This window comes from Apus apus, chromosome 3 (genome assembly GCF_020740795.1).
Source record: "Apus apus isolate bApuApu2 chromosome 3, bApuApu2.pri.cur, whole genome shotgun sequence".
Classification (NCBI taxonomy): Eukaryota; Metazoa; Chordata; class Aves; order Apodiformes; family Apodidae; genus Apus; species Apus apus.
Window position 1 is genome coordinate 89,617,683 of NC_067284.1, and position 24,420 is coordinate 89,642,102.

Genomic DNA, 24,420 nt, shown 5'->3' on the forward strand with positions numbered 1-24,420 from the left:
ACAACAAAAGAAGGGAAAGCTTGGGAGAAGAAAGCCGTGCTGCAAAAAGTCAGAATAATCCCTCACCTACAGAGTCCTGAAGCAGATGGGTAAGTTTGCTGTTTCGATAGGGTACATGAGACCGCTGCTCTGCTATTGCTCCAAGGACATCTGCTAGGGCAGACAAGCTGCGGTTAATAAATGATGTCTCTCTCAGTGCTGCACCTGTCACTCCAGACATACCTAGTACAGGGTAGAAAAAGGCAATAGTAAGACTAAGCAAAGAAGCTTCAACTGCAATTGTGAAATATTCTGTTGCTGTATCATCTACTTTTGACACAGTAGCAGAAAAAAACCCCAGAAGTCTGGACAGTGAGAGCTGGAGAAATGTGACTGTGGGAGAGGATGGGGCTGGAATGGTAGAGTCTCTTTGCAGAGAGACACAAGAGCCAGACAGTTGGAAGACCCTACCACAGGGTGTCAATAACCTGAGATAGGATGTATCTCAGACTGACTTTACTAGAGTCTGTGTCTGCAGTCATCCCCAGGCTTCTTTATAGTCAGTGGGTTTCTGAGACAATGGCTATCACCCTAAAGCAGAAAACTGCAAATAGGTGAGGGGGGTACATGTTTAAACTGTCAATTATTTACATTTGTTCAGATGAACTTCCAGAAAGCATTTAGCAAAGTTTTCAGTTTGCCAGAAAAGGACCATTTAGTTAGTAAATGCTGTAAATGATCCAGGATGGCTGTGGAGCAAACATTTAAAGTGTGTGAGATGCAAGGATTTGTCCACATTTTAAAACAATTGTGAGTTAACAGCTACCCTCGCTTTTATCAGAGAGAGTCAAACATCTTCAAATCTCCACCAGCATAGCTGATGGCAGGGCTTAGTCTTTTGTCTGTGCTGAGCCACATCTAACACTCATGTAAGTCAGCACAGTTCTTCTGGGCTTCATGAAGATCTGGCCCGCCAAACCCCAAACCAATTAAATGTTCATCCTGGTTGAACTGAAGGAACAGACAGACAGTGTTGCTCAATTGCATGTGTACCAAACCATTTCCAGCACTGAGAGCAAATGAAAAAAACATATTATATTAAGTTTCTCTGTAGAACAAAAGTTTAACAGTGAGCAACAGCAAGAATTCTTGGCAGTAAAGTAAAAGACTCTTTCATAATACTGGTTCAGTTTTCAAAACATTATTTCTGGAATGATACATTTGGCTGCATGGCTTTTCTTGGTAAGAGAGCTTGTCCTTTAGGAAATAATCAAGTTTTTGAAATTATTGTGTGCACAGAGGAGGTGGGAGGAGGAAAATGCTTTGAAGAAACAATGAAAACAATATTATCTTTTCAACACTAACTTCCTCCAAGACTTTTTCCACAACAAGGCAGAAAATCCCACACGTGATAATATCAATTATTACAGATATTTGTAATATTTAAATAATTTATGCACTTTAAATAATTCTGTACAAAGACATGCTAATTTTCAGAGTAGAAAAACAGGCCTAATAAAACCAGTCTGAACAAATAATATACCTGTGATATGGGTAACCGCCCTGGGCTTATTTTAGGCTCATGCAGACAGATTTTCAGTTAAACTGTACCAGTATAGAACTGGAACAATCAGGCTTACAAATTTTGTTTATGTCAGGATCTGTGGGTTTAAACCACCCTGTGTGAAAGAAGGGTCACACACATCCCTACACAAGGAGGTGAAGGCAACTATTGTAACCCAGATCTAGGGAGAAACATGCTCCTGAACACACATTCACTTACCAACACACTCGCTGCCAGCCAGATCCACCAGCTGCAATCTAGTTTTGACTTGCTTCAGTTTCTCATTGGCTTCAAGTTGTGCTGGTGAAGAGGCTCTGGAAGAAGAGGCAGATTTACTGTCTCTTGTTTTTTGTGGAAAGGTGCTGGAAACCTCTTTATTTAGTCTTTGACTGATTTGTTCATCTTCCCATGAAGTACCTGGTTAATGGAAAAAACAAACAAGGGGAGTTTCTCACTGACACTGGAAATTGAGATGGGGGAGAATGGGGCACCAATAGGGGAAGCACAGTATCTGCTGTTTTAGGCTACTGTAACAGAAGCAATAGATAAGTCAGAACCAATGACACAGGCAGGCTGAATAACTTTTTGTATGATGAATAGAAAAATGCCATTTTGTATCTTAAGATTTTGTTCTTTGTTCTATCTTTGTTCGTCAAATCGATCACATGAGTTGGTAACAAGACTTGGCTGTATGTTCTGTTGTATCTAATATCCCCACTGTTCACACTTCTATGTGGAAAACAAAAAAACAGGAGTCCAGTTAGGACTTTAGAGGCCATTTTTTCATGTTTTAGATTGACAGCAAGCAAAGTGAGATTTTGAATATCTGTGAATAGTGAGCTCTGAAAGTCTTTTTCTTTGTATTTGAAACATCACCTGCTGGTGCTCTGGCAAAAAAAAAATAAAATCATCCCACCTCTTTTATTTTGTTCTTTGCTGCTGTTACCTCTAGACTTCCTACAGCCCACATATGCCACTGCTGCATCTCCACATGATGAGCTATTAGCCTCAATAGCATGGCTCCCACTTGTTCAGGTTGGTTACCTGCTACTCCTGGTAGTTCTGCAGCTGCACTACACTGCTTCATATCCTTCCTCTTCCTCAGCAGCAGCATCTGGCTTTCACCACTCTGCTGGGAAGGAAGAGGAAGACATTCTCTGGGAAAGCTGCTTTGACATGAGCTTAGTAGGAATATGTACAGGAAGGCTTTCCCAAAGCAGTTTTGCCTTTTTTTTCTTCAGGGTTTTGGTTTTCATTGCTCCCTGTCTCTAAAAGACAAAAGAATAAAAGGCACACACTGGTGACAGAGAGGTGACAGAGACAATAGACTCTCTTGGGGACTTAAAAGAGTCTTGCTGCAATAGTACAAAGCTCTGAGCTGCAAAACTTGATCAAGATACAGGCTAAGTTGGGTTGTAGAGCTCTGTACCTCTCCAGCTAGGCTGTTGCTAAAACCCATGTGAGCTGTTCACAGTGTAGACAGTGCAGCCGTGTTGGTTTACACAGAATAAATGGCTTCAGGCCATACAATGTAAAAATCAGTGCTCTTTCTCTACTTCAGTTTGAGACATGGAAATTAAGAAACTGTTCTAAAAAAAACGCCATTACTGAAACAAAATGCTGAAAGACTTAATCAGACCCAAACCAGTGTTGGCTTGTCAACCCTAGCTTTAGGTGCAAAAATCACTGCAGAGTTTCCAGCTTTTTATTTAGTGACTTAGATCTCCAGTGTTGAGATATATGACAGTTGCACCTAGCTTTAAAATCAGGGATTGCTCCTTTTAAACAAGACAGAATGAGCTGTCACACTGCTACAGCCAGGTCCCATTTGCAGTGCTGCCCTAACCCCCACATTGCACATCTTCAGCCATGTGCCATGTGCTGAAAGCCCAAGTCTGCATTCAGTATAAATTAGACACTTCAGTGAAGCTTTGCTGCCAGACACCATGGCGCAGGGGGGTGACTGCAATTCAAAATGGCAAAGGGAGGCCTGGGCTAGGCAAGATGGCTGGTGCACTAACGGTGCAAACACTGTGTTTTGAAATGTAACATCTGTCTGTGACAAGAATCTGAAACTGGCTAGAGCTAACATCTGGAATGCTGGAGCTGCAACTTGTGAAGTAACTGTGTCTCTTGGCAAGGCCTGTAGGTGAGCGTGGGCACTGTTTGTTCTGCTTTGCTAATAGAGTAGGTTTAATTTCTGATAGCAATCTAGGGGAAAAATATGTTAAATATTTCCCACTTTCTAAAACCATGTTATGGTTACAGAGTATGAAGAAGATGGGCCACAGCACTGGGAGCAGAGAGACTAATTACAACATGAGCAAAAGAAAACAAAGTTAACCCCCAAAAGCTGAAGTTTCTCCTAAAGCAATAAACTGGTAAGTACTGGTGTGGTAATGAAAAGTAGAAATACAGGCTTTGCCACAGTAAATAGAACAGTCTGTTCCAACAGTGGCCTATTATTAACAGTTCAAGACATTCTGAATGTAATGGACATTTTTGCAAGGCAGTGGGTAAAAAAATAGTAATTTCTGACCCAAAAGCATATGATGATCCCTAAAATGCATGGTTAGCTTTACCTACAAACTTAGCATGAATAATGACAACATGTCATATGAAGGTACTTAACTCCTCTGTTTGCGTATCTATCTTACTGGTATCTGTCTTACACCTTATGATTTATTGATAAAATGTACTTAATTAGTTGCTTCATGCTGTAAAACTTCAGGTACTCTCTGAAAGTCAAGTTATGTAAAGAAAAGTGAAAAGTTTTAATGGAAGTGAAAGTTTCAGTACCATTCAGACAGCAAACCAGTTTGTTATTTGAGAAGATACACCCAAGTTAAACACTGGAAAAGAACTGAGGGAATGTACTAAACACTGGAAAAAGGATGAAAAAACAAGATGAAAGTATCTCAGTCCACAGACTGTTTTTCAAAAAAACAACTGGCTCTAGATGTATTTTAGTCACATCCTACTTACCAAAATTATCTCCAGAGACAATTGTGGTTATGGTTAAGGTGACCACCAGATGAGAACGAGAAGAATGAGCATGCACCAGTGTTGGATGCCTGGTCCTCAGCTGTAGGCCTTTGTTGACTAGATGCAAAAATTCAGATGCATTTTCAACAGTCCTAGGAAGTAAAGAAACAAGCAGAAGATTTAACTGTCTCACAGTAAATACTATATGAGAAAGCTGACAACTTAGACGTGAATCTGAGCATTTCCACTTCCCCAGTCTTCTAACTTCATAGAGTAATCTCAGTTTTGAGCTGCACAAACAACTGTATATAGACTTTTTCAGGTGGGATATAGTGCAAGATGAAAATTCAAGACAGAAGCTGTAATGCAGTACTGAAAGTGCTGAAGAAGTGGCCTGTAAGCCTTGCAGGTCTGTAGCTCAGCTCTAGAAGTGACTGAAATTTCTACACCTTCACACTTTGGAAGAAAATACACAGATTTAGACATTCCTGGAATCTCTGGTTTTACAGAAGTGGTGGTGTCCAGTTTCCCTTAAGGTAGCTCCTATTCCTTGGGAGGTAGAGAATTAGGGCAAAAAAATAAGTAAATTATCTGGCCCTTTGGAAATCATATTTCACATTTGGAATTCAATCCAGAACCCTTTGAAAAAAGTTCATTTGCACTGTCCAGTGAGAAGGGACTTGATCACAGTGTCAGAGTAGACAGACATATACTTCTATAGACCATTTTATCTTGTACTATCTGTCTTCTTTTTCAGTTAAGGGAAATACTGCAAATATGACCAAAGAGCAAAAACCTATCTCAGAAAGTGAAATAAAGTGATTAGGTAAAGTAAAAAACAAACACTATGATTTCCCCCAGGTTTGCAACATTTAAAAGAAATGAGCTAAGATTGCCTGCCCTGTTGTCTCACTGCATTGCCTCCTTCAGTCATCGCTCAAGTCACATTACCTAAACATTAGTTTGCCTGACCCATCTGCAGAACCTTGCACTTGGCCCAGCGGAATTTCATGAGGTTCACACAGGTCCACCTCTCAAACCTGTCAAGGTCCCTCTGGATGGCCTCCCTTCCCTCCAGTGGGTTGGCCACACCACACAGCTTGATGTCGTCAGCAAACTTGCTGAAGGTGCACTCAATCCCACTGTCCATGTCACCAACAAGGATGTTAAACAGCAGTGGTCCCAACACTAACCCCTGAGGAATGCCACTCTTCACTGGTCTCCCTTTGGACATTGAGTCACTGACCACAACTTTCTGAGTGTAACCATCCAGCCAATTCCTTATCCACTGAGTGTGTCATCCATCACCTCCATGTCTTTTCAATTTAGAAACAAGAATGTCACGTGGAACAGCGTTGAACGTTTTGTACAAGTCCAGGCAGATGGTCTTCCCTTATCTACCAAAGCTGTGACCCTGTAGTGGAAAGCCACAAAATTTTTCAGTCGGGATTTGCCCTTAATGGTGCCATATTGGCTGTAACCAATCACCTCCTTATTTTTCATGTGCCTTAGCATAGTTTCCAGGGGGATCTGCTTCATGATCTCCCTGGGCACAGAGGTGAGACTGACTGGCCTGTAGTTCCCTGGGTCTTCTTTTTTTTTCCTTATTAAAAATGGGAGTTATATTTCCCCTTTTCCAGTCAGTGGGAACTTCAGTGGACTGACATGATTTCTCAATTATGATGGAAAGTGACTTTGTAACTTCATCTACCAGTTCACTCAGGAGCTGTGGATGCATCTCATCAGGTCCCAGGGACTTGTTCACTTTCAGGTTCCTTAGATGGTCTTGAACATGATCTACTACTACAGTGGGTGGTTCTTCATTCTCCCAGTCCCTGCCTTTGCTTTCTGTGACTTGGGTGGTGTGGCTTCAGAACTTGCTGGTGAAGATGAAAGCAAAAAAAGTCATTGAGTTCCTCAGCCTTCTCCTCCTGTTTCCTTCCAGAGAGAGCCCACATTTTCCCCAGTCTTCCCTTTATCACCAACATACCTATAGAAGTGTTTCTTGTTGCCCTTGACATCCCTGGCCAGATTTCATCTATCAGGGCTTTAGTTTTCCAAACCTGATTCCTGACTGCTTGGACAATTTATCTGTATTCTTCTCAGGCTACCTGTCCTTGCTTCCACCCCCTACATCCTTCATTTTTATGTCTGAGTTTGTCTAGGAGCTCCTTGTTCATCCATGCAGGCCTCCTTGCATTTTTGTCTGACTTCGTTGGGATGCACTGCTCCTGAGCTTGTAGGAAGTGACCCTTGAATATTAACCAGCTTTCTTGGGCCCTTCTTCCCTCCAGGCCTTTTATTCCATGGTACTCTACCAAGCAGGTCTCTGAGGAGGTCAAAGTCTGCTCTCCTGAAGTCCGGGGTCGTGAGCTCGATATGTACCCTCCTTGCTGCCCTAAGGACCTTGAACACCATTCCGTGGTCACTGCAGCATAATCTCACACTGGGGTGATCTGACTACTGCCTCGAGTCCAAGGACACAGATCCTGCCTTCCGGAGTTTTGAACTGCATCTTCCAATAGTTAGTCAGCCAGGACTGGATGGCCTGAGAGGTAAGCAGCCTTTGCTAGGACACAGCAACAGGCAGTTGGCTTCTGCACGTTTCTGCTGTGCACTGGCAAGGGCCAGTGCTACAAGCTGCTGTCCTCTAATTAAAGAAGATAGGGTGTGCTGTCAGTGCTGGTCACCAGCTGGGAAACTGCAGTTGACTTTAGACATCAGAAGCGTCCCCAGCCCAGTGCTGCACGCTTGGCACAGTAGCTTTTCAGCAGGACTGACAGTAATAATTTTTAGTATGATCTCTAGGGCTTTATCATGCTGTATGTACCACACATTCCAGGGCTAGATTCTACAAAGACAAGCCCTGTTGTGGTTTGGTTAAAAATCTGATGCTGAAAGTTCTCCAAAATCAACCAAGCCATAAAAGAAGGAGGCTGAGGTTTTGTGATTCAGTGAGATGTACATGTGAGCAGGAAAGAGACTACTGTCATTTAATGGAAATATGGAGAAGCCAATGAGACCCAGCAGGCCGATATATTCTAGATGAAATATTATCACAAATGAGGATATGTTTTTATTCAAAGCACCAGCTGTTTACTTTAGATTTCAGGCAGCTGGGTGGCCTCATTCAATTATTCCCTTCCTTTGTCTGGGCTTGCTTTTTCTTATTAACCTTTCTGTGTAATTATTAATATAACCTGTTTATGAATTGGACATTTTTTGCCATTTGCATTGTAATTGATATACAAGTCCATATTCTTATTTATATTAGCATTAGAATTGAGTATTTATCAATTAATTGAGGTAAGTAGTTTTTAAAAGGTGCTTAGTTCAAGAAGCTAGGTTCCTTTACCATAAATTGAAATTTATAGCAATAAACAGAGCGACCATTTTATTAATTACAATGACAAATAAATCTTATTGCAGCTTCTAGTATAGTCTCTATGGCACAAGTCCAGCTATGTGTCACCCCTCTCATCCCTGAAGTCTAGGAAAAAAAGACGGGTCTCCCACCTACTATGCAGAGGTCCCTTTTGAAGGGGAATAGGCATTTTGCAGGAATGAAACCAAGCCAGCATATTGGTTACTGAAATTAAAAATTACTTGGAGATTCTGGTGAAACAGGAAAAATTCAATTCCCATCATACCTACACTATATTCACCTATATAATTTCCTAAGTCATATGGTTCCTTTATTCTCTAGTCAAAGGAAAAAGATTAGCTCCTTCAAAAAAGATTCAGCACACACAGGTGAGGCTCCACTCCCAGCCTCTTCTGAAGGAGTTTTTATGCCCTTTGCAGCAGAGCCTTAACCAGATGCTAAAAGTTGGAGTAGAGTCACAGCTGGTGAAATCCAAGAACAGAGACTGAAAGAAACCCAGCAGTCAGCATAAGAGACAAAGGGCAAAAGAATTAATCACTTCAGGCTTCAGTCATTTTGAATTCATTCCATGCTCCTATTGAGCATCCACACAGTAATCAAGGATGCAGAATTTACCTGGAAATCCTATTTAACCTCAAGACTGAAGGACAGGTGTACCTGTTACAAATACAGGTTAGTCCTTCCTAGAAAATTGCAGTGATTATTATTACATGGAAATTATTATTACAAAGAAAATTCTATAGCCCCCACAGTGAAGAAAGCCATTTTACAATTTCTCTGGGGCCCCACCTTTCTATGATTAGTTCAGTGGCTAGAAAATACAAGTCAATAAATGTGTATAACTAGGTAGAATAAGAGTGTGTTTGCTCAACCCCTCAGTACATTCTTGTATTTTTATCAGGGCTTTCTGGCAATAGCATAAACCCACATAAACAAACAACTACTTAGTCTGCTTATGTGACTAAGTCCCACAAGAGAAAAATACTGCCTTCAATTATTTCCACTGAGGTTATGTTTTATTTTAATTGGCGGGGAGCAGGAAGGAGGTGAGGGATGCTTTTCATATCTGACTGTTAATTCCTCCTGGAAAAGTAGAGATTAGACCATAACAGGCATTATTATAGAGAAGTGAAGAAAAACTTCATGTTTTCCCCAGAAACATAAAACACTATAATACTGTGCTTAAACATTTCAACAGGGCAAGATGTTTCTTTTCACAAACATTATTTGCTCAAGGAGTGAACTTTTTTCTAAGTTTCTAGACCTCTATGTAATGCACAAGCAGAAATGTTCCCTTCTAGAATCTGTTCACATGCTGGGAGATGTCCAGTAGCTTAAATCCACTGCATAGCATCAGCTCTCTGGTGCCACTAGGACTGCTTGTCATAATAATAAACAGAGCCATTACTAAAATGAAACATATGAAACAGATGGATGAATTGTTATGAACCTGTGATTGTTACCATCTAGGTAGCCAAGGTAAATGGTTTATATATAACAAGAAAGTATTATACATTGCTTTGTATACTACACACATATAACACCAATAATAACTCCCATGTGTACTAGAACAAGCCTTTGTAAGGCTTAGTAGAAGAAAGCACTAAAATGCGTAAGACATTAAAATAGCTGTAGCCTTAAATACCTGACACCTCTCCCTACACTGTCAAGATGTATAAATAAGAATCAAATTTACCAGACACTGGCACTGGGCAGGTATAACTCTTAAAACTGAGTAGGAAGAAGCTTAGCTACTTCTTAGCTGATAGTTTAAAGAACCTGGATATTCGAGAACTATGGGTTCAAATGCCAGCATATGAACGCCCACTTTAATGCCTCCACAGTTATAAAAACAGAATACTAAGCAGTATAAGATAGGTATTTATACTAAGAAATAATTTAAAATCTTATTCTTGCTAAATTATTTTTTTTAACTCCAATGTGTGTGAGGAAAGCTAACATTTTAGAGATGCTTGAAAAGCTACAGGAAGTACATTAATTTCTGTTATAATCTGTAAATGTTATAATTTGGTAAGACTGAAGGGAAAGGGCTTTGTGACCACGTTACTCCTCCTTTTTATGCAGCTGACAAGATGCCCTAGATCCAGCAACAACGAAATACACAGTTGTCTTCAAGCATTCTAAGTGGAAGGTGCTTAACACAGGAGTATAACCCAAATTAATTGTCCTGTTCTTTCTGAAAGTATGTTGGCATTTGCAGCCAAATGCAGTCTAATAGCCTGAGCTAATGAAACAGTGAGAACTGTTCTTTTGCACATGGTAAGGACTCCCCGTCCTTCAGTAGAAGCAATAACTGGTGCCTGTAATACAACTTTGTGACAACTATACATTGCACTGACACCAGGTCATGGTCAGATGATAAGGAATAAAAATTGTGTACTCACTCGTGTGTAAGCAATGGAACATCACTCTTTCCTTCTCTGGTTGTGACAACATCACGTTTGACACCAAATACTTTTCCACAACTGTCTTCGGCCAGAAGATCAAAGATGTCATTATTATACACTTGTACAACAGATACCTCAACCCAATAACTTCCTGGTGGCTTTTCTGAAATAAGCCTGGAGAATAAAAATGAAAAAAAAAATCAAAAAAGCCAAAAAATGTTGAAGTCAAACCCTAAGTGAAGACTCTCTAAACAAAGATCTATTATTTAATTGCAATCTAATGACAATCTGATAAAAGTTCTTATTATATATCTGCAGCCATCAAAAGCATGCTAATGTTCACCTGACAAAACAGAATATATTGTTAAATAATACGTGAAGAAGTAAATAAAGTTTAATTTTCCAAACAGCTGTGCCAGCTTAAATTTATTTTCTCCACCAACTTCCCTCCCTCAAGATTCTTTAATACGATTTCTCTGCTGGACGTTGCTGCATTCAGAACTGAAGAACTCTGGAAGAGTGCAAAGCCATGAACAGGCAGAGATGATAAACTGCCCAGGCTAGATCTGTAAGCAGTTATCTGTCCACAGCCTCAGAAAATTGATAACTTAAGGACTTTTCTACTCGGGAGAGGATTTTTAGTTAGCTACAGTTATTTTGTTAGAAATTGGATCTTTGGTTTAGTTTATGTCCTTCTCTAAAAGAAATAGGCTTAGCTGGAAAAACCTCTTCTATGATAATATAGCAGTGCATCAGTTCAAATCATGCATTAGGTTAAATTAAAAAAAAATCTAAGAATTCTCAAAGCAAGAACAGATCATACTTAAAAATTCTATTATTGTGCTTCATGGGTTCTATTCTGGATCCTTTTCATCTCTTGCAGTTGTCAATTTTCACAAAATTTCATCATAGACTCATAGAATGGTTAAGGTTGGAAGGGACCTTACAGATATCAGGTTCCAACCTCCCTGCCATAAGCAGGGACACCTCACACTAGACCAGGCTGCACAAAGCCTCATCCAAGTTGGCCTTGAACACCTCCAAGGAGGGGGTTTCCATGACCTCTCCAGGCAACCTATTCCAGCACCTTACTACCCTCAGCGTGAAGAATTTCTTCCTGATGTCCAACCTAAATCTAACTTGTAGGAACTTCATTACCTTTAGGACTCTCACAACTATGGCTGATTCATGCTTAAATGCTAATTAGGAGTCTGAAAGACAGATGGACAGATTAACACACAGCATGACTGCATAATATTTTTTAGAAAATCAGGCTACACAGGATACTAGAAATCTACATCAAAATTCAAATACTGAATGGCAATCAGGGAAGCTATAAATATTAACCATTGTGAAGCTGAAATGTGTCATGATAAACATACTACAAACATTATCTCACCTTTCTATAAAGTTTAATGTGACTACCACTGATACAAGCCTTTACTTAGTTGTTACCTGAACACTTCTTGGGTAGCTCGAGGAATGATTCCAAGTTCTGATTCATTTGCTGTGGAGAATGCAAAGTTTTCCTCTAACTGTGGTCCCAACATTGTGTATGTCTTCCCACTTCCAGTTTGTCCATAAGCCATGATACACACATTGTACCTGAAAATTAAGAGGACCTTATTTTATTTTACCATTACCAAATGAGTTTGTTAGGTGGCAAGTCAAACTGCAAACATTTTGGGAAATGAAAACTTAAACAAAACATAAATACACTGCCCCTGCAGATTTCTCTCTGAAGATCTCAGAATCTGACAGAAATTAAAGTACTGCACAAAATATTACCTAAACAGATTTTATTTCTTAAGCAGAGTTGAAGGGATGCTCAGCTTGGAATGACTGATGACGTTAGACCTCCTGTCTGCCCAACTTCCAGTTCATGCACTACTGAGATGCTTGTTAATCAGCTCCTAAACCACTGCAGTTTACAGTAGAGCATTTTAAAGTAAACCATTGCTGGGTTTGATTTGTCTTACAGGAGTAAGCTGCAAACCACAGCTCTAATATCTTAACAGCTGGGAATAGTAAACTCCTCAACTCTCTGAGTCTTCTTCAGGCAGGCTTATAAGTCATAGCCCTCAGTCACTGGAAAAGATAAGACAGCCCTAATAGGGGGCACAAATTTTAAAGCAAATGCATTAGTTCAGTATAAAAATGCACACAAAGACTGCTCTGGAATAGAAGTGGCAGGAACTGCTCTGTGGAAGGTGAAAATGTACTGCACAGATCCAAGCACCTATGAAACACATCACATCATCTTCTGAACTAGACATGTAAAACATATCTAATGAACAAGAACTCTCAAAATGCCTGCTTCCCTGCATTGAAAATAATAATTTAAAAGTCCACAACTGTGAGCTCTGATGTAGATGTCTGCCATAGGGATCTGACTTGAGATGTACAAATCCTCCCCAGAAAGTGTGTTTCTAACAGTCAGCTCAAAGTCAACTTCGTAAGTGAAACAAGTGGGCAGATACAAAGGTATCCAGCCACAGTACTACTTTGCATGGAGGACCAACACTGTCCTGTGCAGCTGAAGGTCGGTCCTTACACAGCTGTGTCTGCTCTGCAGCACCTGCCAGCACCTTGGTGTTGACCACAGAACTCTGCCAGCAAAAACTCTTGGAAGACTTGCAATTATGCTGACAGGACTGCCCCTTCCTTGGACTATCTTGTTTTTTCAGAGACAAAACATTAGCAGAATCTCCATACATGAGGAGTGCTTTGTAGTACACTGACATTTCTGCTCTACTAGACAGTTGCAAGAATGGGCTTGCTCCTGGTCTGCCAGGGAGTAAAGTTTCATTGCCTAAGCTACGTCCTCTATGGGCAGACCTGAACAGCTGCCATTTGGTTATCTGATGCTTTTAACCATATCAAAATGTTTTTTAAAGCACATAACAGCAAATTTCAATGAACACCCCTCATCTTGTTGTTTTAAATCTATAGTTTTAAGTCATGAAATACTTACATAGCCACTGCAGAGAAATGTATTTGAAGCAATTTTTTTTTTTTGCATATTAAACATGCCTAGAAGCAATTATTTTTGGAGGATTATTTAGAAAGCTTTCTCATGCTAGAAGGAAATGTGGGATAATAAGCAACACAGCGAATACCTGGGCACCCCTTCTGGGGATGCAAATTCAAAGTTGCAGTGAACCTATAGTAAGGCCCCTCTGCATTTCAGGATGCAGAGCATAAAATATGTCTAGTGATAGATTTGATGAGGTAAAAGAGATAACTGTAACTGAAAATAAAGAGCACTGCAGCAAAATGAAATGTGCTAGAAATTAGGGCTTTAAATCTGAAACAATGGATTTCTCAGAGTATTCACTGCTAACACAATTCTACTTGCATTTATGAGAGTGGAAAAGGTCCCACTAATTAGGGTAGTTTTCAGCTAGGCTAACAATGAGCAGTTTTCACAATTCCACCCCTAACGGACACTGCCACACTAGTCTGTAGATGAATGAGACTTCCAGCCCTGCTTAAAAATTAGAGAGATCTTTGGAGCCAAAAAGTGAGCCAGAAGTTTGCAAGTAGTAGTTTTCCCTAGAAAAAACCAGGATGGAAGTAGTTTTAGAAGTCTCTCAAACTTTCATATCATCCAACTATTCACATTTTCCTTAATTGATACTTGTTAGAAAGTAAGCATCATGGACAGAACAGTTCTGACAAGATACAGAAGGTATGAATAGAAGCAAAGTTAGACAGGTGCTTGTAACATTGAAGATAGAGATCAAGTAACAGTCAGTGACAATGTTTCTGCCAAAGCAAAACCAGTATTTCAGTTACCCCAAATGAGCTCAAACTATCTAAAGCAGTATTCTAAGTAGGCACATGAAGGAATGAAACTGTTGGGTGATTCAACATGAAGACAAGCAGCAGACTAGTTTATATTTACCTAGCTTACCTCGATGGCAACAAATACAGTAATCCAAAATTTTTGGCCTAGGATTAACCTATGTGCCCTTACATTTCTCCTTCACTCTGCTTTGTTAGTTAATATTCTTGTTTTGAAAAGTTCTTATTGTCAAGGTAGAATGCAAGTAGTTTCATTGTATTTCTCTCCTGAAAAGAGCATGGTTGTTCAGTACAGCAGTTATCACTAGGAGAGAACACTGTTAAAGGAAATCAAAGGAGAAGAAATGTATTCTTTAAAATAAAAAAAAAACAGGTTTGATTGTTCAATGCTCTAAAGAAGAGAAATGTTATCTTACTCCCTCGCTGGCCCTGTACAGCTAACTGCAAACCTTGAAGCCTGCCTGTCTTGTCTGTTTTGCATATGGAACAATCTTTTCTTCCTGTATATTTATACTGAAAAATGAAACAATTCATTAAGAAAGAAAAATAAAGAAAAAAAATAAAGGAGTGGAACATTCCTTTCTACTTCAGCTAAAAGTTGTTACAGGCCACTTTGGAGCCCAGACTAAAACAACCAAGAGCAGTGAAAAGGTTCAAGGTTCAGACTAAGTATGTCTGTTTCTCATTTACAATGGGAAGGCTGCTGAGAAAACAGGGCTTGTGTGCACAGCCTTGTCTTCCCTGAAAATCTGCTTCTGTTTAAATGATCTGGAAGAACAAGACAACTCTTTTGTTTTCACTAACAGAACATTTCCTAACTGAATATAAAAATCCTAGCTTTTAGGACAGAATTGTCTCAATGTGGAAATTAGAAAGTGGGAAGTACAGCAGATCAAGGTACAGATCAGTTATGTCTGAAGATACATGGGGAACATACAGAGTTGATTGCAAAAGGAAAAGCAGAGACATGAAACAGTGGTTATAAGGACTTCTTCAGACGCCTTGAACCTGGTGATCCCTAGGTTGCTCAGCTATGTAAACTGGTTACCCATCCTTGGTAAGGTAGAATAATGCCATTTGGGCCATACAGGACTTCCCTTGACCCAGGAAGCCTTGTGGACCCGTGATAAGGGATGTCTGGGATTTCCCAATATCCCGATATGCCTCCTCTAGGCTGCTTTTAAGAAAATAAGACTTGGAAACTTCAGTGCAGACTGCCAGGAACAGGGATTGCTACTGTTCAGCTATGCCATTGTGAATGGAAAGGGAGGCAAAGGTCCATGACAGCTCTACAACAACCATCTATAAATTACTGGAATTGAAGCAGGGATGAGAAAGGAGCAGAAAGCAAGTTTGGTATGAACCTCAGTTCAAGCCTCAAGGATTGTAACAATAGCTTAAGTTGCCTCTAGTATAAATGGAGAACCACATTTCGTGAACTTCAGTGGCTAGAAGTAATTACACATATTTGTTAGTGGTTGTTACTGACCAGTTTTGATCAGTTTTGTATTCAAACCAGAATTCTGCGTTAACTCCAGTGTCTGAAGAACTGTTAGAACTATGACTGAGGTTGCTCAGTTCTGGTTCAACTTGATCATATCATCTCCTGTGGCCTGTGCTGTACACAAAAACATAACAGATGATTACAGAGTGGTCCTGGCAGGCTTTTCATATATGAATACACTGTTGGAACAGATGTATTGTACTGTGTCTACAAATGAAAAACAGATATAAAACACAATCTCCCAAAACATTAAACAAAAAAGATAGTATCCTTCATTAGAAGCAATGCTTAAGTTTGCCAGAAAGAGACCAGAAAAAAAACCAACTTTTTCTCCTAAATTTGTCTGCATTGCTAAATTTTGTAAACAGTTTTTTCACTGTTTATATCAGGAAACAACATTAACTTCATGTTGAGTAGAAATAAAACAGGAAAATACAACTGTAAAGCCCCCAAATTTGACAGGACCATCACTATGCAGTCATTTTTAAATTTTTTTTTCGTTGATGGAACTCAGTAATTGTTGCCCTTTAGCTTTCTTACTCCCACCTTTTAACTTACCCATCCAGGAGAGATGTTAGCAAAGGGGCCACATCCTCAAATACTGTCTCTTGAGACTCTGAATCATTGTAAACTCTGAGGAGTAAAGTGCAATGATTAACTGAAGAAAAAATATAAATATGTTGTCACAATACAAGAATACAAACTACAGAAAATGGAGGCTAGTGACATTAAACTTGTGACCTGTTGACATTTCCATGTCAGGGACTGATAATTAGAACTCCAAGATTCTTGCTCACTTTTTGAGTGTGGCTGTTGTCTATGCTGGAGGGAATGACCTGCAGGTATACCCCTGTGGCTCTCTGAGCTCAACCTAATCCTTCTGCCTGCCTCTCTGGCTGTGCTGGATCCCTGTGATTTTCTCTCACCTACCAGACAGCAAAATATCCCTACTGCTTGTGTCTCCTTTGTGTCACACTAAGGAATGGTCAGTTTGTGCTTCCCTTTAGATGTGCATAAGGATTAGGGAAAAAAAAGAGGTACAGAGGCTGCAAACTTGCCTTGGAACTTGTCTCAAAAGAGTCAGAAGCAGAGCAGAAATCAGAAGGCCCATGAGGATCACACTGTCTTTGTGGGCAGCATCAGCCTAAGGTATTTCCATCCCCACCCCTGCTGAACTATCTACTCTGAAATAAACACTTCTCACTAAAAGGAAGACTTTATTGTGGATTTCAGACTAATTGTAAAACAGAATTAAGGACAATTAAATTGAATGTGTTACTCCACCTTTTAGAAAAGAGCAATGACAGTACAATCCTTGGACCAAAACCATGATGTCTAGAACAACTGCATACATTTTTCAAATTCAAGGCAAAAGAAAAAAAAAGCTAACACAGGGCTCTTCAAAGAAATTCTTCCTCCAACCCTTTCAACTATGAATTTTGTACAACATAAAATCAAGACCTGAAAATAGGAAATCACCAAAGGGAGGCAAATCTGGCCGTAAAACATGGACATCCTAATTAATTCATTTCTTCTCTAGCACACCAAAAATGTATCCTCCCCAAGATAACAGCCTGCACCATGTACTGTTTATACAAGATGAACAGAATCTAAAACATTAATGTCATTAGCCACACTTAGGTATTTGAGATGTGTTTATCTTTGGAAAAAGCTTCCTTTCCTGCTACCTTTCTGTTGTGATTTTTTTTTTTAGCTCTGTTTCCCAGTGGGTGGTGTGTGTTCTTTACAGCTTATAGCAAAATTACTCTAATTAGAAACAGGAATTTTCATAGCAGTAAACATTACAAAACATAGTTACTTCCCTGTGTATACAGTATACTAGTACACTTCACTTAGCAGTATCCTACAGCTTGTATATGATACTACAAGTTTAACTGAATTAAGACATAGTGTGCTCTTTAGCATTTGCTCAAGCCTCTGTGATATTTGACCAGGATCTGGCCACTGCAGTCTATAGCCTGCAGAAATGTAGATTTTGTATTCATGTTCTCCATAAATACAACTGCACATAGGAATCACTAATTAACAGATACTCAGTTAGAGACAACTCACTTAGTTCAGCATTTTGTTCCTGACAACAGCCAGAGGAAGAAGCAAGAAACATCATGGTAGCTGGAGACACAATAATCCATCTGTGTGTCTTATCATAACCCTTAAAAGCTGTAAACTGGCCTCAAAGCTGAAATATAACTTGAGTATCTGTTTCAAAAAATATTATTGGAATTAGTATTTTTGCATCTTGCTGAATTCTTGGCTTAGAGTAACATCCTGTGGCAATGTGTTCCACAGCCTAATTGTAAGTTGCATGAAAATGTACTCTCTTTAATCAGGAAAGGAGCACTTGTCTGGCTTGATGGACAAATTGCCATTCCACTGATGTGCCATCATACTACAATGATAAACCAACAACTATGCAGAGATGTGGCACAGTTTGTTCTAGAAGGACATTGACACTGAATAGCAATGCTCCATCCCTGCTTTGCATGCATTCACACATAGGCTTCAGGAAACTTTGCACATCAAATCCGCAAGGTCAATATGAGAGAAAAAGCACTTCCAAACACTTTAATCTGCTTCATTTATCATCTGCAGTTGATGAAATATTCATTAGCACCAAGTTCTCCTTCTTAAACAACTAGGCCTCTAACTCAATATGTGTTGAAATTACATTTTTTTCTTAACACATCACAATATTTCAGAGCTACTACACAAAAAAAAAGCAACAACTTTAAAAGTATTTCAGAGATGAGAACATTCATACTGTCTTTGCTTGCTGCTGATGGGTTTTGGAGTCTAATAAAGCAAGCAGATTGCTACTGACAACAACCAAGACTAGACTCAACTTTTGTTAGTAGTCTGCACTGTGAAGTAGTATAGCCACAGATAACTCTGTCAGCTTCAGGTTCTGGTAGCCGTTCAGAGGAAAGGCACTGGGCTCTGTGTTACAGTAACCACTCCAAATATTTACTCAACTTCCTGAAGGGATTTTACTGTCACTACTTAGTTGCTGTTGTTCAAATGCCACCAGTACCCAAACGAAGTAGTGTGAAGTTGGCTTGAACTGGTTCGTGCTACACTTTAATCAGAGCACTGGCTGAAGCATGGACAACCCACTTAAATGGCTATTGGAGACCATGAGAGATGCAGCAAATCCAGAGAATCTCTTTCTATAAGCCCATGTATTTTTACCAGAATGATGACAGACTTGTCCCTGTGCAGTGATTAATGTTAATTTCACCTTGAAAATTCTGAGTTTTTTTTATTTTGCTAACTGATTTGCCAATAAAATTATAAAAGCATAACATGCTGAAAGCTGGAATTTTCTTCCTGAGCCGAAATAAAATATTTTGACATTTATTAGTTCCATAAAAGTTTGCTAAAAAAATAAACATTTTTTAGTTCATAAGAACCATATGCTCTTCTGTTTATAAAACAGAGCTGTGCTGGGACACTGAAAAAACATTCTGAAGAACTGCATTCTTTGGGGGATTTACATTTTTTTAACCCTTTTCCTGATTATCAGGATCTGCACCACATGTCCAGAGTCACAGAATCTCTGGAGTCCTGTGTCAATACCATTAACTTTTTTGCTCTACAGAGCTGAATTCCAGCATTATTCTGCATTTACTTCAACTGGTACAGCCATGTTAGGTATAGCTGGAGGGTGAAAGGAATTACTTTGAACAGCCTAGCAAATACGTGAGGAGGTTGTGAACCTTGAGTGATCTCATATGCCTTGTATCAAGGGAGTCCTAAAACCTACTGGGTCAGTAAAGCTGACTCAAAGATTTTAGCTGTCTCAGGAATTTTCAGTTGTTTGGTGGCCTACATAATAGCAGTCCCCAGTCTTCATGAGTAGAAAAAGACAGCATCTTAGAAGGACACCTCAAGGAAAAGATGAATGACTGGCAATTTTTAACAAACCTACAGCAATTCAGGATGAACAGGCTCAGACCTTAAGTTTAAACCAGAACAAATAATTTGCTTTGGACACATCTGACTTTAAATCAATTTTTACTTTCAAGCAAGGCAGAATGCAGTTGTCCTCGTGTTCTCTTTCCAGAGGGTTTTGAAGCATAGTTCAAGATAGAGAGCATACTGTTTGAGTCATTCCAATGTAGAGATGCAAAGTTTGCTTTAGAAAAAAGGTATGGGGCAAAATTTTTGTATTTCTTAGTTTACAGAGATCTCATTTGTATTAATTTAACTCTTGTTTTCAGAGGTACAGGTCAGCTCAATTCTGGAAGAACATAAAGCACCTTTCAGTCTGACTCAGCAGTTCTCCATCTTGCAGATTGACTCTGTTTTCTCATAAGGCATAAACACCAATTAAAACACTATCACACCTGGTGCAGTCAAAATCTCTGGTCTTGAGCTAAGGAAAGTGGTCCCGCTACAGCCTGTCCTCTGGGGAGCACTGATTCACATGCCACTACTCTACTTTGTTGTCTGTGTTCAGGCCATTTTAACTCCAAGTTAAAAGTAGCATGGCTGAACATCAAGTCTTACAATTTGTCAGTCCAGTTTCCAGGTCACTCACACTGCATGTCTAATGCTGAAGTAATGCAATCTACCTCAATTCCTTCCCTTTAAAATGTGGATAACATTTTACTCATGTTGACAGGATCATCAGAGCTACTCAGATTTGGGGTTTTGATCAGGGTCGAGTTGGAGGCCAGTAACCAGTGGTGTCCCCCAGGGATCAATACTCGGTCCGGTCTTGTTCAGCGTGGTCATTAGTGACCTGGACAAGGGGACAGAGTGTATCCTCAGCAAGTCTGCTAATGATACCAAACTGGGAGGGGTGGCTGACACTCCAGAGGGCTGTGCTGCTGTTCAGCATGACCTGGACAGGCTGGAGAATTAGGTAGAGAAGAACCTCATGAGGTTCAATAAGAGCAAGTGTAGGGTCCTGCACCTGGGAAGAAAGAACCCCAAGCACCAATATAGGTTAGGGGTGGATCTGCTGGAAAGCAGTTCAGAGGAAAAGGATCTTGAGAGTCCTGACAGACAGTAAATGATCCATGAGCAAGCAGTGCTCCCCTACTGCTAAGAAGACAAATGGAATCCTGGGGTGAATAAAGAAGTGTGTGGCCAGTAGGTCAAGGGAAGTCATTCTCCCTCTCTACTCTGCCCTGATGAGGCCACAGCTGGAATACTGCATCCAGTTTTGGGCTCCACAGTACAAGAGAGACAGGGAGCTACTGGAGAGAGTCCAGAGGAGGATGACGAAGATGACAGGGGGACTGGAGCATCTCTCTTATGAGGAAAGGCTGAAAGAGCTGGGACTCTTTAGCCTGGAGAAGAGAAGGCTGAGGGGAGACCTTATTAATGTATACAAGTATCTGAAGGGTGGGTGCAAGGAAGATGGAGACAGGCTCTTCTCAGTAGTTCCCAGTGTCAGAATGAGGGGCAACGGGTACAAATTGGAACAAGTTGGAACACAGGAACTTCCATTTAAAGATGAGGACAAACTTCTTTACAGTGAGGGTGACGGAGCACTGGAACAGGCTGCCTAACGGGGTTGTGGAGTCTCCATCTCTAGAGATACTCAAAACCCACCTGGACACAGTCCTGAGTAATGTGTTCTAGGGGATCCTACTTCAGTGGGAGAGTTGGACTAGATGATCTCTAGAGGTCCCTTCCAACTCCAGCAATTCTGTGATTCTGTGATTGACAGCCAGCCGAACATGAGCCAGCAGTGTGCCCAGGTGGCCAAGAAGGCCAACAGCATCCTGGCCTACATCAGGAATAGTGTGACCAGCTGGACCAGGGAGGTGATCCTGCCCCTCTACTCAGCCTTGGTGAGGCTGCACTTCAAGCACTGTGTGCAGTTTTGGGCACCACAGTGTAAGAAGGACATTGAGGTACTGGAGAGGGTGCAGAGAAAGGCAACTAGGCTGATCAGGGGTCTGAAGAACAGGTCTTATGAGGAGAGGCTGAGGGAGCTGGGGCTGTTCTGCCTGGAGAAGAGGAGGTTGAGGAGAGACGTCATTGCTCTCTACAGCTCCCTGGGAGGAGTTGTAGTGAGGTGACTGTTGGCCTCTTCTCCCTAGTGACCAGTGATAGGACAAGACAAAATGGGGTTAAGTTACACCAGGGAGGTTCAGATTGGATATTAGGAAAAACTTCTTCATAGAAAGAGTGATGAGGCACTGGAACAGGCTGCCCAGGGAGGCGGTGGAGGCACTGGCCCTGGAGGTCTTAAAAAAAGGGGTAGATGTGGTGCTTCAGGAGATGGTTTAGTGGTCATGGGGGTGTAGGACTGATGGTTGGACTTGATGATCTTGAAGGTCTTTTCCAACCTTAATGATTCTATGCTTGTGAAGAGCATCAAATAGGTTTCTACACAGGTTTGAAACTTAACATATCAGTAGTTTTACTGAGCGGGAAGACTGTGTGTGTCATCTATATTTTTAAGTATGTGATTCTGTCCTGGTAAGAATGTGAATACCACATAAATGAATAAAAAAGAACACTACCTTCTCACCAATGCCTACTATAAAATTAGCCTTCACTATACAAGTCATGCAGCAATCCAGACTGCCACACAGGACTACCCACCTCTCAAACTGGAAAGTCTTGTTTATTGATGCATGACCCGGACGGCTACACTTTACAAGGACAGTTTCCTAAGAGAAAAACAAAATAGTTAACATCATAGCCATAGGCACACACATACAAAGAAATATTTATCAGTTCTAACATTCCATGTGTCAGCAGTATTTAAAGTTCCTGAAGTCCCAAGGTCCTTCTCCAGCAGTCACCAACTCGAGAGGTTGAGTCTGTATATCGCAGTGAACTAGCAAGACCAGAGGAGAGGATCTCAAAACACATTCAGATTATTCAAGAACAACTAGCACAAACTATGCAAACTTAAGCTCGTGAGAAAGATCCAGACTCTTACCTGAGCTTCTTAAGTGCCTAGAAACCCATAAGCAAGAAGACCCAACCTCTCTAACTGCCAACACATGCAAAAAAATGGCAGAGCCCTTTTTTATTATAGGGCCAGTGCTCACAGTGCCTTTTCAGATTGATTTCATATATATTTGTGCCTAGAACTGAGCAGAAGATCACATTTCATAGAATAACGTGCTAGTCCAAATTCTGAGAAGGAGCTGCACTAGCACAGTTGCTAGAATTCCACAAGTTTTTAGTGGAATCCACTTTCCAGAGGGTTTAAACAGTAGTTTCGTAAGTTTGACAGATATGTAAGCAGCTCTTTAAGCTATTACCAGAACACAGTCACAACAGTCTGGCATGTCTTACACAGCAACTTCTGTGCCCTCTGCTCCTCATGGGGTCTATTGCTTAACTGCACAGAAAAGTAAATAAAAAAATGTGGGGGTTTATGACAATTTGGGTGTAAACTCACTAGCACACAAAATACTTCATCCAATTCAAGGAGGTTTCCTAGCTCACTAACCTGTGGTTACATTACTGAGAGTGCTGAAATTCCTGCTGTGCTTCAGACAAGTAGTTTAGAGTGCTGAACTAATAGTCTTCAACTGAGTATTGCCACAGACTGAAGCTGGAAAGAGCTGAGCAAATAGCAATTGCATAACAGTATGTCCAGCATGCCAGTGGCTAATAAAAATGAAATTTCTTGGTTTGAGTTTATAAGCATTTCTTCCTCTGTGGAGAAGACCAATGTATCACCATCAACTTAATGATGACAACTCTACGGAATGAGCTAAGTTTCCCTTCCTAGTATTGGCAAATCTAGCAGCAATACAGATGTGAGTACAACACCTTGCTACAAGATGTCCTAACACAGACATTCTAATAGGTGCTGTAACCAATAGACTCTGGGGGAATTATAATAAAACAACAACAAACCAACATATAGTGTTATGGAACACATTTCTGATTAAGATACCAAATTTACTTGCAGAATAGCTTTCCCTATGGTGAGAAATGGGATACAGAAAACCCATTTGGCTTAACATAGAAACAAACTAATTGCTAATAGGCAGAAGTTTCAGATGAGTATTTGTAATGACTGTCCTTTCTTAGGAGATGAGTATGGTCTAACACACCTAGACGGCTGCTGGCCCGCAGAATCTCATTGGGTTTCTCTGTCAATAGTGCTTATGAAATCCATACAGCTGTCTGCCATGAACACTGGAGAACCCTTTTTTCACCCCAGAGTCACAGAATATTCCCAGTCTGAGTTCTTTTAGAGCAACATGAATCATGGAAATGACAAAATATTCGCAATCTGTCCTAACTCCCAAGCCTGGGGAGCAGTTCAGTAGGTGAAATTCAGTAGAGAAATAACTTTAACTTAGTTACATGGAATAGTTGATATAGACAAGGTCACAGAATCTAGCTGTGGCAATTATAATTTCTTATCACTTGTTACTGCATATCTGCTGAAGGCTACGCCTTCTTTCCCAAGACTACTGCTCCACAGCAGTGTAATGTAAGGGAGACTGTGACTGCTCCTCATGGTTCACTGTCAACTTCAGTGCAACTGGCTGACATAGCACTGAGGCTGATGCAGGCAGTTTGAAGGATTCTCCACTCTGGGTAAGCACCAGGGGCAAAAAACCTCTAGCTGAGGATGTTGATAAGCAACTGGGAAGTGATAATGTCTTCAGTTGTTATAGCTGCATCCATCTGATCTATTACAAAATTATCACCCAAGAAAAGGAGGGTGCTGGCTGTTTTAATTCACATTTTCCCAGTCCTGTCTTGAAGGAACAGCAGAATCTTGTACCCTCCCTGATATTCAGAGCAGCCTCATTGCCATCCCCTTTTTCTC

The 24,420-nt window shown here is 40.4% G+C and overlaps 1 protein-coding gene across 1 annotated transcript in view; it reads right to left on the bottom strand.

Annotated features, from left to right (window-relative positions):
• KIF25 (kinesin family member 25) overlaps window positions 1-24,420 on the bottom strand; it is a 35,878-nt gene that overhangs the window by 1,382 nt on the left and 10,076 nt on the right. Inside the window, exons 5-11 of the mRNA XM_051615278.1 lie at window positions 22,218-22,285; window positions 16,191-16,265; window positions 11,777-11,926; window positions 10,319-10,495; window positions 4,529-4,680; window positions 1,763-1,960; window positions 67-150 (exon numbers count right to left, since the gene is read on the bottom strand). Of these exons, the coding sequence (XP_051471238.1) occupies window positions 67-150; window positions 1,763-1,960; window positions 4,529-4,680; window positions 10,319-10,495; window positions 11,777-11,926; window positions 16,191-16,265; window positions 22,218-22,285 (904 nt within the window). The remainder of the gene's footprint in view (window positions 1-66; window positions 151-1,762; window positions 1,961-4,528; window positions 4,681-10,318; window positions 10,496-11,776; window positions 11,927-16,190; window positions 16,266-22,217; window positions 22,286-24,420) is intronic.